Raw genomic sequence first — 14928 nt, forward strand, 5'->3', positions numbered from 1 at the left:
AAAAAAAAAAAAAAAGGAGTGAACTCTAAAGTAGGTGTTATAAGTCACTGGTGATGGAGCATTTGTCTAGGATGTGTGAAAACCTGAGTTAGATTTGTACCATTGTAAAACAGAAGTTGTGAACTATAAATCATAACTCAATAAAGTTGGCATTTAGTTTATTGAGATAATGCTAATGTATTAGGGAGACAAATTCTCTCTCCTCTGATAGGATAAAATATGGTCCTATAAATAAAATACTAAAGTGAGTTTCTTTGCTGCTTTGTTTCTAGGGGGAAGAAAGGACATGCTTTCTGATGAACACCAGGGCACCTATATTCATCCTGGCTGGATGCCACAGCATATATGTCAAGTGAGGAATATTTCTTCTTTGAGGCAGCCTGGGATGCCAAGCAGCTGGTAAGTACCTGGCAGGGAAAGAAAGAAGCAGAATCTGCAGATTATTCTCCAGCAGAAGCTGGAGCAGCAGTGTTATCTGCTGGGGATCTTAAGTGATACCAAGAAAAAAACAGAAGGTGAAAGCCCTGGGGGGAGTGAGAAAGGACCAGGGAGATGAGATCAGGAACCACAAGTATCTCAGAATTCCATGTAAGGACAGGCACTGGTGGCTCACCTGTAAGCCTAGCTACTCAGGAGGCTGAGATCTGAGGATTGCAGTTCAAAGCCAACAGAAGCAAGATAGTCCATGAGACTCCTATCTCCAACTAACCACTAGAAAAACCAGAAGTGAAGCTATGGCTCAAAGTGGTAGAGCACTAGCCTTGAGCAAAAGAGCTCAGAAACAGCACTCAGGCCCTGAGTTCAGGCCCAGTGACCACCAACAAAAATGTAGGTAACACAAAAACCTCGTGCTCACCCTTGAACTATGAGTGAAATTTGCTGGTGGGAGGACCCAGAGGCATGCATCTTAACAAGGTACCTGCTTGGGCTGGGAAGGTGGCTCAGTGGTAGAGCGCTTGCCTTGCATGCCTGAGGCCCTGGGTTCGATTCCTCAGCACCACAAAAGCAAAAAGAAAAAAGCTAGAAGTGGTGCTGTGGCTCAAGTGGTAGAGCACTAGCCTTGAGCTGAATTGCTGAGGGACAGCGCCCAGGCCCAGAGTTCAGGCCCACGACCGGACCCCCCAAAAAAAAAGGTACCTGCTTGTTAAAACCACCAGTCAAGGTTTTTTTGTTTGGTTTTGTTTTTATTTTGCTGGGGGTTTTTTTTTTGGGGGGGGAGAGGGTTGGTTTTTTTTATTTTGTGAGCTGGTACTGGGGGCTTGAACTAAGGGCCTAGGGCTCTTGCTTAGCTGTTTTGATCAAGGATAGTGCTCTACCACTTGAACCACACCTCCAGTTCTGGCTTTTTTTTCTGGTGAATTACAGATAAAGAGTCTCTCATTTTGTCTGCCCCAGCTGGCCTACAACCATGATCCTCAGATTTCAGCCTCCTGAGAACTGAGGATTTACAGGTGTTAGGTACAGGTGCCCAGCTCTCACACGAATGCATGAGGATTCATAAATAAGTTCTCTATGCCATAGCAGGGTGACCATATTTTACCTCAAGGGCAATGAGTAACTATGTACAGATTTTAGATGCAAGGTGAGAACAGAGTTGCAATTTAAAAAGAGTATTCTGGCTCAGTGGTAGAGTGCTTGCCTTGCATGCATGAGGCCCTGGGTTCAATTCCTCAGAACCACATAAGCAGAAAAAAAAGCTGGAAGTGGCACTGTGGTTCAAGTGGTAGGGCACTAGCCTTGAGCCGAAGAGCTGAGGGACAGCGCCCAGTCAGAGTTCAGCCCCCACAAGCAACCAAAAAAAGAAAAAAAAGTAGTCTGGCCTGGCACATTACATTGGAGCAGAGAAGAGTCTTCTCCAGTGCTTGCATATTGCCACCTTTCTTTCCTTTTAATCTCTTATGCTAGAAAAATTTTACCTTCAACCTTTAAACTTTACCTTTACCTTTTAACCTCTTATATTAGAAAACTTCCCCAAACAAGAACTATTCCCCCAAGTTCATGTGTTGGAAACTAAATCCTCCATGCAACTGTGCTGAGTGGTGCTTAGGTCCTGAGGGCAGAACGCTCAGGAATGGGTCCATGCCAATTCTGTGATAGGAGGAGTAGGTTAGTTATCTCAGATATGAGTGATTCTAGGAGCAGGTTCCTGATGAAAGCTCAGCCCTCTTTCTCTCCAATGCATGCTTTCTCACCATCTGATACCATCTGCCATGTTAGAATGAAGCAAGGTCCTCCCTAAATGTGGTATTTGCATCTTCAATTTCTAAGCTTATAAAACTGTAAGAAATAAATCTTTATACTTTATAAAGTACCCAGTCTCCAGTGTTCTGCTACAGCAGCACAAACTAGATTAACAGTAACCAAAGATAAAACAGCCTCTTACAAGTCAGTCTCCTATTAACATATAGGCAGGACATGAAAACCAGAACACTGATGTTGACCAGTAAGAAAAGGAGCTGTACAGCTCAACAGCTTGTACAGAGAAATCAGAGGTTACAGTACTGTTTATGCATCAGTGGACAAATGCCATTTCCAATATATTACTGACATTACCACATCTTTTGCTGGCAAATATTAACCCTATTGAGTTGTAGATGGCCCCAGAACAGATGGCCCTTTGAGTTCATGTTTACTATTCTCTTTGGTGTTAAGTGGGTCTCCCTTCAGGAAAGGAAAGGTGTGGGGACTGTAAATTTATAGAATTTACCAGCTGGAGTCCTGAGTATTAGCCTGAAAGTGCATCTGTGCTATAGGAATCTCTAGGGGAAGAAGCCTGTTGTGTGGGAGTCTGGAAGGGCCAGTCTTTATATAGTGCCAGTTCTGTACACGGTTAAGAAAACAATGCTGAAAGCCAACATTAGAGCCCCATATGCCCAAGCACTCTGTAATCTTTAATTCTCACAACAATCCTATGAAATAAGTTCTACTGTTTCCATTTTACAAATGAAGAAACTGAAGCAGAGAGATTAAGCAACCTATCCAAGGCTATACAAGAAGCAGCAATACCTACTCAGGAGACTGAGATCTGAGGATCACAGTTCAAAGCCAACCACCAGAAAACCGGAAGTGGCGCTGTGACTCAAGTGGTAGACCGCTAGCCTTGAGCTGAAGAGCTGAGGGACAGCACTCAGGCCCATAATTCAAGCCCCATGACTGACAAAAAAAAAAAAGCAGCAATTCAACCCATATGCATCTCACATCAAAACCTGCACCATACCATTTCATGGGATGTATCAAATACTTTTATTTTGATAAAACTACGTGAAATAAGAAATATACAGAAACAGGTAAATTGGATTCATAAAGCTTACAACATATTATAAACAAACTTACTATGTATGTAGACATATGTATAATGTACATATATACACACATATGTATATATATGCATTCATATATATATATGCATATATATTCTTCAAAATCATCCAGTACAAGGGTCAGCAAATTTTAGAGGACCTTTAAGTATTTAGGCAGTATCTACTATACAATCTGTTCCAAAATTACTCAACTGAACCACTATAGTGCAAAAGTAGCCACAGGCAACACCTAAACAAAAGGGAAGGTTGTATTTCAATCAAATTTTACCTATAAAATTGGCAGGAGGGGTATGCACCTTATTGGTCCTCTAATGCAGTTTTCAGCCTCCTGATCTAGTGGAAAGAGTACTGAATTTAGAGGTAATGCTCATGGTTTCTGAACCTAAGTCTGTGCCTAAGAGAGCAGACTGACTATAAGCAACTACTTCCTTTCTGTTTATAAAATATGTGCTCTGGAAGAATATTCTTCTCAAATGATTGCAAAAAAATACTATTTTAGCACACCAAAACATTAGCTGCAGATTGTTCATCAAATCCATATATAATGAGCTGTACCTTAAAGAGAAAAGAAAACTACCACTTTACTTCCTATACCCAGTGCTCTATAAAATGCAATCTGATTTTACCCTTGACAGTTACAAGCATCAAAGAAGTTACATAATGTGCCCAAGATCTGACAGCAATCAAGATATCAGGCCTTAAGTCTAGCTACTACTCAGCTCCCTCACAAGTGTAAAGCTGCTCTGTACAGGTCAATGAGCACTTGATGAATGGTTCTACACAGATGACACACAGGCTCCTGAGAGAAGACCTAAGACAGCCTTCACTCTCTCCAGGACTCATGCACTCTGTCCAATCTGTCTTGTAAGCCTCTCCTTAAAAAGACCATGCCCCATTTGATCTGAATCTGAGGTTTGTTTTCTTTATCCCTGAGTATTAAGACTGTGCTTTGTGCATTGAAAAATACCAGAAACCCCAGAGCTATAGGACACAGTGGCCTAAGGAGGCAGACAGAGAGAGAGAGAGAGAGAGAGAGAAGGCTGAGCACAACCTCAGGGAGACTGTGACTGGTCCTGCAAATCACTACAGTACTGGTTGCTGTTTCTCACAGGTCTGTCTGACTACACATAAGCCTATGGAATTCCTCAACTCAAACGTGTCTGACCTTGCCTGGCTCCAGTTTGTAGTCATTAGTTTTATACTATTCTTGGGAAACAGGATTGAGAAGGGAGAAAGTGAAACTAAAGGGATGTAATCTCCCTGCTTTAAAAAAAAAAAAAAAAGCCTCCATCAGGCACAGCGGCAGAACACTGAGTTAGGAGGGTCACTTGAGTCCAGGAATATTGGCAGAATAGAAAGATCCTCATCTCAAAAAAGAACAGCTTTATCAAAAAAGTAAAAACAAAACCAAAAGCTATTTATAAATAAGTACTGGAGGATTCTCCTCTCACTGTCAAAAGAGGGAACTGAAAGAAAAAAATCTAGCTGGAGCACGGAGTTGTTTGCACATGCGGCTGTCCCCTTAGCAGCTGTCTTAATTTTCACAAACTCTCTACCATGCTGCCACACTCCTGCCCAAGCCCAGCTTCCCCAGTGTCTTCCCCTACCTGAAGAATGAAGGGTGATCTGCTCCCTCCCTGCCTACCTAGCTGCTGAACTGAACCCCTAGTAGCCACCAGATCAAACACCACCTTCCAGATGACAGAAGTCATCTAGAAAGGAACAGTATAAACATTAATTTCAACCTTTGTGTTGCCTATGAGGAAACCAAGACCCAAAGGGTTAAAGCTCTGAGTCACATGTAATCACTAAGAACTTGGTCTCTAAACCAAGTGAGCTGACCTCCCATGTTCCTGCTGGCAGGAACACACCATCATGCTGATGTGCCAGCTGAATGCCCCAGAAGAACCTTCCTTCTTTTCTCCTCTTTAGGACACAGGGCCACTTACAATCTCTCTGGACTCTCTTATACACTTCATGGTTATCTATTTGTGTCCATATTCCCATTTTCTTATAAGGGGTCGAAATTCCATCTTGCTCACGATGCACTAGCCAGCATGTAGCTATTCTGGCACATATATAGCCTTCAGTGGGCTAAAACAGTCCTTTAAGAAACAAAATAAAATACTAAAACTCCACCAGCCTCCCAACTTTCTAATCTCATTTTCCTGATTAGCCTCTTTGCACAGAACCACCTAAAGTACTAAAGTACACACCACTCCACAGTTCAACCTTTAAAGGCACATCCCAGTCTGCCTCAGAAAGTCCTTCCTTATCTGTGATAGCTACTTTTAGGTGTCAATTTGAGTAGATTAAGAGATTATCTGGAGATTGAAGCATTGTTTCTGGACCAGTGAGAGCAGGATTGACTCCTTCCTAATTGGTACACTAGGAAAGACTGACTTCACCCCTGTAGCCAGGTGCCATCCAATAAACTAAGGGCTCTCATATCAGGAAAAGTGAGTTTGAGTTCCCTCCCTCTCCCTTTTTTCCATCTCTCTACACTACATCTTCAGGCAATCAGGTCACCATAGGCACCCCCTAAACTCTTATCTACTGAATCCTGCTGTTTACTCTCCCTGAAACACACTTCTAGAGCTTTCCCCAACAAATCATGTCTACATGGCTAACCCTCATTCATCTAATATATTAGTAAGTATGACTCAAAATTAAGAAATGACATCATCTAAGAACCATCACTGGCTGTACTTCCCCGAGTGAAGTGCCCTTGTCTGTGCTCCAAACACATCTGGGCATCCTTCCTCTGTGGTTCACAACACACACCTGCCCCCACCCGCTAGACCATCACCTAAGGTAGAAACTGTGTTTGCTTCAGAGTACCTAGCCCAGAGCCCCATGAGATAAATCAGACTAAATACTTCTCACTAGTTATCTATCATAAGACTCAACAAATACATACAATGTATTGTTTTATTGAAATACCATAAAATAGCCGGGCACCGGTGGCTCACGCGTGTAATCCTAGCTACTCAGGAGGCTGAGATCTGAGGATCGCGGTTCAAAGCCAGCCCGGGCAGGAGAGACCGTGAGACTCCTATCTCCAATAAACCACCAGAAAACCGGAAGTGGCGCTGTAGCTCAAGTGGTACAGCGCTCGCCTTGAGCTGAAGGGCTGAGGGACAGCGCCCAGGCCCAGAGTTCAAGCCCCACGACCGACCAAAAAAAAAAAAGAAAGAAATACCGTAAAATACACTGTCCCTATGGATATGTCAGCATTACAAGAGCAGTGCCAAAAAACATGTCCACAGATCACCGCAAAAAAAAAAAAAAAAAAAAGTCCCTACTAAGAGAGACAGACAGAGACAGAAAGACAATCTTTAAATAGAGTTCCAGGACCCACCATGGCATTATGAACTCGCAGTCATCCCACGCACCAAGGGTCCCTTTAGAGGGGTGTGATAAGCTCACTAATCTGACATGCTGGCAACAGTGGCTCTGGGAAGAGAATGAATTCATCAGGCAGGAGTGGATACCTAGAAGCCCAGAAGTAGAAGAGGAGGGTTAGTGAGCAACAGGAGATTTTTAAAAAGGAACACCCCTCCCCCAGGAAGCCTTACAAGTGCAAGCAGAAAGAATAAAGCGACTCCTGGAGACTTCACTGCCTGAGCCCACTACCTAAGACAGGAGTTGAAGGCAGTCCACAGATGGCAAGATGAAAAGGATGAAGAGTTTCACAGAGATTACAGATTGGATCTGCACTCTGAATAATTAGTAACAAATCCATGGACAGTGAGCTAAGATAAGGCAAACAGCTCCTACAATGAAGAACTGACACCTGCCTATAGAAGGAAACTGGGCTACATAACTTGAAAAAGGGTTACCCAGGTACAGGGGCGGGGGAGAGAGGGCAGGGGGAGAGAGGGCGGGGACACAGGGAAAGGATCAACAAGAAGTAGTATTTAAAGAATAGATAGAATTGGAGTTCAAGACAGAGTGTTTCAGCAAAATAGCCTGTATGTTAACCTGAGCTAGAGTTAGTACTACTTCTCTTCCACAAGCCTGCATATATTAGAAATACAATATATAAAAATACTTTGATTTTTGCCCAGCCTCCCTCAGTAAGGAAATTCTGAACCATCCACAAGGTCTCCTTCCCCAGCTTCTATATACACCCAAAGATATGAGATTCCCTCCTTCTCCTCCCTAGGCAACATCACTGCCACCCAACCTTGTTTCATACAGAACCAGGATTACTAACTACTGCATGGCTCACCTCTTCCCTCCCTCCCCTACACCTCCCCTACACCTCCCTACACCTCCCTACGCCTTCAAACTGAAGAACCGGATCCCCAAGTCAAATCTTCCCCTCTCTCCATGGCCTCTTCTCTGCAACCCCACAGCATTTCCTCCACTTCAAGCCTCACTTCCTACAAGTACTGTTGCAACAGCGCCTGCCTCGCCAGCTGCCAATCCACAATCGCCCACAGCACCGCAACCAGATTTATCTCACCAAAACCTTCCTCATTTCAATTTTTAGGAGATGTATCCCAGACTCCTTAGCGTGACATCCAGACACTACATCATAAGATCTAATCCAGACTTTCAATCTCAGCCCTCAAGGCTCTCCTTTCCGTGGTGAGGCTGCTTTGCTCCAATCCCCACCCACCACAACTTCCACCCAAGGCTGCACTTTACCCTCCTTGCTCTGACCAGCAAGCAGGGGACTAGCAGTCTTTGCTAGTGAGGAGTAGCAGTCTTTGCTAGTCCTAAGCAAAGATGGCCAGCCATTCCTGTTTGTACTGGAGTAATCACTGAAAGCATCACACATACTCTGCCTATTGTGGACCTTAAGATGTGACCTGAACCCTACCTTACCCCAAACAGAACTAATTGCTTTTGTAACTGTTTTTCTTTTTCTTTTTTCTTTTTTTTGCTAGACCACGTGCTTTTCAAAGATAGTAACCATCTTTTTCTAGTGTCTATTTCCAGCACCTACAGGCCATTACCATCTGAGATATCAACAGAATGAAAGAATGAATCACAAGGCAATCAATTTTATCAAAACTTCCTCTAAAGGCTAGGAAGGTGGCTCAATGGTAGAGCGCTTGCCTTGCACGCATGAGGCCCTTGGTTCGATTCCTCAGCACTGCATAAGCAGAAAAAAAAAGCCGGAAGTGGCACTGTGGCTCAAGTGGTAGAGTGCTAGCCTTGAGCTGAAGAGCTGAGGGACAGCGTCCAGGCCAGAGGTCAGGCCCCACAACCAGACCCAAAAAAAAACAAAAACAAAAACTTCCTCTAGCCAGGTGACAGTGGCTAATGCCTATAATCCTAGCTAACCTGGAGGCTAAGATTAGCTGAGGATCCAGGTTCAATGTCAGCCCAGGCAACCAGAAAACTGGAAGTGATGCTGTGGCTCAAAGTGGTAGAGTACTAGCCTTGAGTGAAAAAAAAAAAAGGACAGTGCCCAGGTTCTGAGTTCAAGCCCCATGACTGACCCTCCCACCCCCCAAAAAAAAAACTTCATCTAAACTTCTGAGGAAAAAAATGTTCTAGATCAGAATCAGATGTTTCAAATCCTAGACCAAAATCATCTTTCATGTAAACCATTTCTTTCCCTAACTCATTGTTTCTCAACCTTTTTTCATTATCATTCCCCTAAAAAAGTACACTTTCCCACATTTTAATTTAAAATATGAGATAGAGGGGCTGGGAAGGTGGCTCAGTGGTAGAGCGCTTGCCTTGCATGCATGAGGCCCTGGGTTTGATTCCTAAGCACCACATAAGCCAAAAGAAAAAAGCCAGAAGTGGCACTGTGGCTCAAGTGGTAGAGCACTAGCCTTGAGTTAAAGAGATGAGGGACAGCGTCCAGGCCCAGAGTTCCGGCCTCATGACCGAACACAAAAAAATAAAATAAAATAAAATAAAATATGAGATAGATGATACACAAGATACTCATAATGACTAAAAACATTAAGTTAAATTCAAAATCTTAAAGATATTAACATTTAACCTGGCAACTATACTGAGTAACTTTCTTAAAATGCATGTAGCAAATTATAAATGAAAATTACTAACATTTATAACATATAATATTGGGCTGGGAAGATGGCTCAGTGGTAGAGCACTTGCCTTGCATGCCTGAGGCCCTAGGTTCAATTCCTCAGCACCACATAAGCAAAATGAAAAAAGCCGGAAGTGGCGCTGTGGCTCAAGTGGTAGAGTGCTAGCCTTTAGCTGAAGAGCTGAGGGACAGTGCCCAGGCCCAGAGTTCAGGCCCCACAACTGGACCAAAAAATAAATAAATAAATAAAATATAACACATATTAGCAATGCAATATTTTTTTAGTTCAAAACATTGTTCAAGTCAGACACTTTTGGCTCATGTCTATAATCCTATCAGAAGGCTGAGATCTGACAGCTGAAGTTCAAAGCTAGCCTGGGCAGAAAAGCCTATGAGAGGGGCTGGGAAGGTGACTCAGTGATAGAGCACGTGCCTTGCATGCATGAGGCCCTGGGTTCGATTCCTCAGCACCACATAAACAGAAAAAGCCGGAAGTGGCACTGAAGAGCCACAGGACAGCACCCAGGCCTAGAGTTCAGACCCCTTGACTGACCAAAAAAAGAAAAAGAAAAGAAGAATTAGAAATTAGGATCATTTTATTCAACGTTTTTTGTTTTCACATGAGAGAGTAATTTTAGTTTAACTAACTATTATTCAATCAAGTACCATCCATATTATCTATTTCCAGCACTTTGGGGTCCGGTCGTGGGGCTTGAACTCTGGCCTGGGCGCTGTCCCTCACCTCTTCAGCTCAAGGCTAGCGCTCTACCACTTGTGAGCCACATTGCCACTTCCGGCTTTTTTTTTTCCTGCTTATGTGGTGCTGAGGAATCGAACTCAGGGTCTCATGCTTGCAAGGCAAGCGCTCTACCACTGAGCCACCTTCCCAGCCCTATTTCCAGCACTGTGAAATAATCTTTGTTAAGTGCTGGAAAGATAAAGCGTTGAGCCGGGCGCTGGTGGCTCACGCCTGTAATCCTAGCTACTCAGGAGGCTGAGATCTGAGGATCGCTTTTCAAGGCCGGCCGGGGCGGGGGGACTGTGAGACTCCTATCTCCAATAAACCACCAGAAAACCGGAAGTGGCGCTGTGGCTCAAGTGGTAGAGCGCTCGCCTTGAGCTGAAGAGCTGAGGGACAGCACCCAGGCCCAGAGTTCAAGCCCGACGACCGACCAAAAAAAAAAAAAGATAAGGCGTTGAATAACTTTAAAATGTAAACTATATAAACCATTTTCACTTACTCCTAAAAAATAAATAAAGTCACACACCAAAAAAAAAAAAAAGAAAAAAAGAAAGAAAAAAGCCACTGTAAGCAACATCTACAAGGCAGCCAATGAAAGCTCATGAGGATATGCAGGTAACTTAATGAGATATAACTTTACTTTCAAGCACCTGGTAAACCCTCCTACAATCACAGCCACCTATTCTCCTTAGATTTATTGTATCAATTTGCATACCATACATTTTCTGTGAACCTGATTTCAGAGCTGCTCCTGTAATATCCAGGAAAACTCAAATGGGGAAAAACTGAAAAGACAAGATGTTATCAATTGAGCTCTAGAGGGCCAAGGGCAATATATTATCTCAGACGTCTTAGTCCCTCCCAGAGGACCAATTTTGCCCCAGAGAGGATGCAAGTCCTAATCTCTATGCTCCCATATTTACCTTCCTACCACCAGAGGGACAGGAGAAAAACATAAACAAAATCAGTTTCCCAAGAAAACGTCTGACCTGCTGTTACTATAAAGAGCTTCACGTTCCCTCCACTCCAGCCCCAGCAACTTAGCGTAGACTTTCAGAAGTAGAACACTTAAAACCCTCTCGCCTTTCCTTCAGATGAGGAAAATGAATGAGCCCTCAGGCTGAGATTCATTCAGTCAAGATCACTATTGATAAAAATGACCTTGTCTGGGGCTGGGAATGTGGCTAAGTGGTAGAGTGTTTGCCTAGCACACATGAAGTGCTGGGTTCCATTCCTCAGCACCACATAAACAGAAAAGGTCAGAAGCAACACTGTGGCCTTAAGCAAAAGAGGCTCAGGGAAGCTGGGCACCGGTGGCTCAAGCCTGTAATCGTAGCTACTCAGGAGGCTGAGATCTGACGATCACAGTTCAAAGCCAGCCTGGGCATTAAAGTCCGTGAGACTCTTATCTCCAATAAACCACTTGAAAACCAGAAGTGGTACTGTGGCTCAAGCGGTAGAGCGCTCCACTCGAGCTGAAGAGCACAGCGACAGTGCCCAAGCCCAGAGTTCAGTTCAAGCCCCATGACCAACCAAAAAAAAAAAAAAAAAAGAGGCTCAGGGACAGTCCCCAGTCCCTGAGTTCAAGCCCCAGGACTGGCAGGGGGGGAAAAAAAGGAAAAAAAAAAGACCTTGCCTGTCTTATACATATCCCCAAGACTTAGTACTAACAGAATCAGGTTTTTGTTCACATAAATGAGTGAATGACTATGAGGCAGAGAGCTGAGAAGTTTACTTAATTCTTAGTCTAGTTCTTTTCCAACTATATCATTTTATCCCTTTTCTACTTCCCCAAACCATCAAATAATGACCACAAAAGACAGCCAAAATCTCCTTAAGCATATGAAAATCTTCATAGCCGAAATAGCTATTTCTTTTTTCATACCTGGTAAAGTTGAAGAACAAGGTCATATTCATTCTAGGTAATTTACAATTAAGGACTCTTACCCCCCAAAAAAAAAGGAATTTCCAATTTACATCACCATAATTCTTATTTGCTTAGCCTGTCTTCAACTGTTTTCTAGAGCTCTTGTACTTCACAGAAGTTCTGTGACTTCTCTTCCCATATAAGGCACATATTGAATTTTTAATAAGTTTTTTATTGTGAAAATACTGTACAGAGGGGTTACAGTTGCATGAGCAAGGTAATGAGTACATTTCTTATCCAGCATTGTTGCCTCCTCTTTGTTTTTCCCCTACCATCCCTACCCTCCCACCTCCACAACTACACTCCCCACCACCCACCACCTATTGAATTTGAGCACAAAGAAAATGCTCGATAAATGCTTGTAAAATTTACATAATATATCATATGACATACAATGAAGGACAGAGGTCAAGAGCCGGTGATGTTATGGCAAAAGCTAAGAAGTCATGAAGCAACATCTTTTCTACAGTCATTCATACATTTATTTGCCAAATATCTTTGTGCCAGACTGTCTGCTACTCTAAAATTTAACTTCCGCACAGAGCTTGAGAGTCTTCTACAGCTAACTTGTCTCATCTTGCAGGCAGTGGTTTAGATAGGGTACACATGTCTGTTTGCCAGAACAGTACCAGTTTGCATCTATTGTCAACATTATTAATATCCTCTCAATTAAGCCCTACGCCACAGTAAATCACAGCAACAGTGACCTAGTGCAAAGCCGTATACATGGCGAGATTTTCTCTACAAGTATACCAGGATGTAAACATTTCACTCCACATTTGCTAGCCACGCCCAGTCTTGTTTCCTCATTTTTAATTCGGTTAAACTACACACACGGAAACAGTTGAGGGCAAACCTGGGATCAGCATGGAGTCTTGAATCCCTGGAATATAGATATTTTCAATAATACAGATGTCATATACACTGATGTATATGTAATACACAAAAATGAGCCATAAAAACTTTTGTGGGAAGAAGCTAAAGTTTGGCCAAAGCCCTGTGAAAGCGTTATGACCTCGATGACAGAGGAATGGAGGGGGGCGGGGGGAAAGGTCGCACCAAAAAGACAGCCTAACAGAAGCTGATACTGATGGAAACGGCAATGAATATTATTCCTCTGCTTTCGCGTGCTGGAAGTTTTCAACCACCAATGCATCTAAACAAGCTCCGTCCGCCTGGCTGGCCCGCGTCCCCTCCGCAGGGTCGAGGGACTGCACCCCGTCCTCGTTGCTTTTATTTCAAGGCACACATTTATATATATGGAATCTAGTGGTCGCCACGAGACAGCTAGTCAGGAACCCTAACCCGCTCCCTCCAGATCATCTAAGGATTGCATCATCAGAAACCCAAGCCTCCTCGGGCAGCGACTTGTTTTTTTTTTTTTTTTTTTTTGGTCCAGTTGTGGGGCCTGAACTCTGGGCCTGGGTGCTGTCCCTCAGCTCTTCAGTTCAAGGCTAGCACTCTACCACTTGAGCCACAGCGCCACTTCCGGCTTTTTTCTTTTTTCTTATGTGGTGCTGAGGAATCGAACCCAGGGCCTCAGGCATGCAAGGCAAGCACTCTACCACTGAGCCACCTTCCCAGCCCTCGGGCAGCGACTTGTAAAGTACAGTCAGGTAAAATGGCAGCAGCGGTGGCTGCGTGCGGGTGTTGGCGACTTGTAAAGTCCAGTCAGGTAAAATGGCAGCAGCGGTGGCTGCGTGCGGGTGTTGGGGGTGGGGGGGCGCCCCGCTGGAACCTGCGTCTCAACTCCCCGCGTCCGCCCGGACGGCGCGCTCTCCCCGGCTGCCGAGTGCTGAAAGGACCCGGCCGAGAGTCATCCACAGGTCCGCAGCGCCCGCCGCCACGCACGGGAGGAAGTGCTCAGTGACTCCCAAGTGCAGATCGCCGTCAGAGGCCGCACGCAGTCGGGTCTCCAAGTTCCTCCCCTCCCTCCGGCACCGACACTGCGGACTCGGCGGGTCGGGGAAGCGTCCCGGCCCGGGGGGAAAGGAGGCGGGAAGCAACCCGGCAATAGGCCACAGCAGCCCGGCCAGCGACTCGCCGGCCCGCCCCGGTACCCCGGGGCTCCGGCTGTCCTCGCACCCCCCCGCCTCTGACAACTGATCTCAAACTTCCATAGAAGGCGAGATCGCCTGGTCCACAAGGACGGCACCAATTCCAGCGTCCGGATGCGAGTCCCCGGCGCGCGCGCGCCCGCCCGCATCGGCCCGCCGCGGGCCGCCACGCGGGGTCCCTCCGTGTTCCCCTCCCCACCCCCCACAGGTGCCCGCCCGCCAACCGGACCCCCTCGCCTCGCCCGCAACAGACCTGCCAAGGCCAGGTGGCCCCGCCGCCACCCCTGCCCTGGCCTCAGGGTCACCGAGAGTGGGTCCCCGGGACCGCGGGGGGGGGGGAAGCGGCAGGGGGCTGGAAGCGGGACCTCGCCATCCCCGCGGGGCTCCGCATCCCTCCCGGGCCCCGCACCGCCCCGCCGCCAGTACCTCGTCCGCTTCTAGTTCCACTCGGTTGCCTACGAGCGCCATGTTCCTCCTCCCGTCGCTGCCAGGTGGACGAGAACCAACCCGGGAACTTCGAGCCGACTCTGTCTTCTTCGCTGCGAGGTTCAGCTGGGAGCTAGCGAGCGAGGAAGGGGGCGGCCCCGCGCTCCGCGGGAGGAGGTTGTCCCCGCCCCCGGCGCCGCGGAGCCCGCACAGCGACCATTTCCCGAGCAGGACGCCGGGCGGCTGCCCCCCCACACCCGGCGCTAGCCCCGCCCCCCCGCAGGCTTAGTCCCGCCTTCTACACGCGGCCCCGACAGAAGCAGCCAACCACCGCTCCCGTCGCTCGCCCTACCCCCCCTCACCCCGACTCGAGTGGGCGGAGTCACTTTGCATAGTAGACACGGCTGGTCGGGCTCGCCCTCAGGAAAAGGACC

At 46.0% G+C, this 14928-nt stretch overlaps 1 protein-coding gene across 1 annotated transcript in view; it reads right to left on the minus strand.

Moving 5' to 3' along the window:
- The window catches only part of Ttc39b (tetratricopeptide repeat domain 39B), a 113814-nt gene extending 99115 nt beyond the window's left edge, over positions 1-14699 (minus strand). The window contains exon 1 of the mRNA XM_013020756.1: positions 14495-14699. Coding sequence (XP_012876210.1) covers positions 14495-14536 — 42 coding nt within the window. The 5' untranslated portion in view covers positions 14537-14699. The remainder of the gene's footprint in view (positions 1-14494) is intronic.
- Between the last annotated feature and the right edge of the window lie 229 nt (positions 14700-14928).

Source organism: Dipodomys ordii, unplaced genomic scaffold (assembly GCF_000151885.1).
Source record: "Dipodomys ordii isolate 6190 unplaced genomic scaffold, Dord_2.0 Scaffold53, whole genome shotgun sequence".
Classification (NCBI taxonomy): domain Eukaryota; kingdom Metazoa; phylum Chordata; class Mammalia; order Rodentia; family Heteromyidae; genus Dipodomys; species Dipodomys ordii.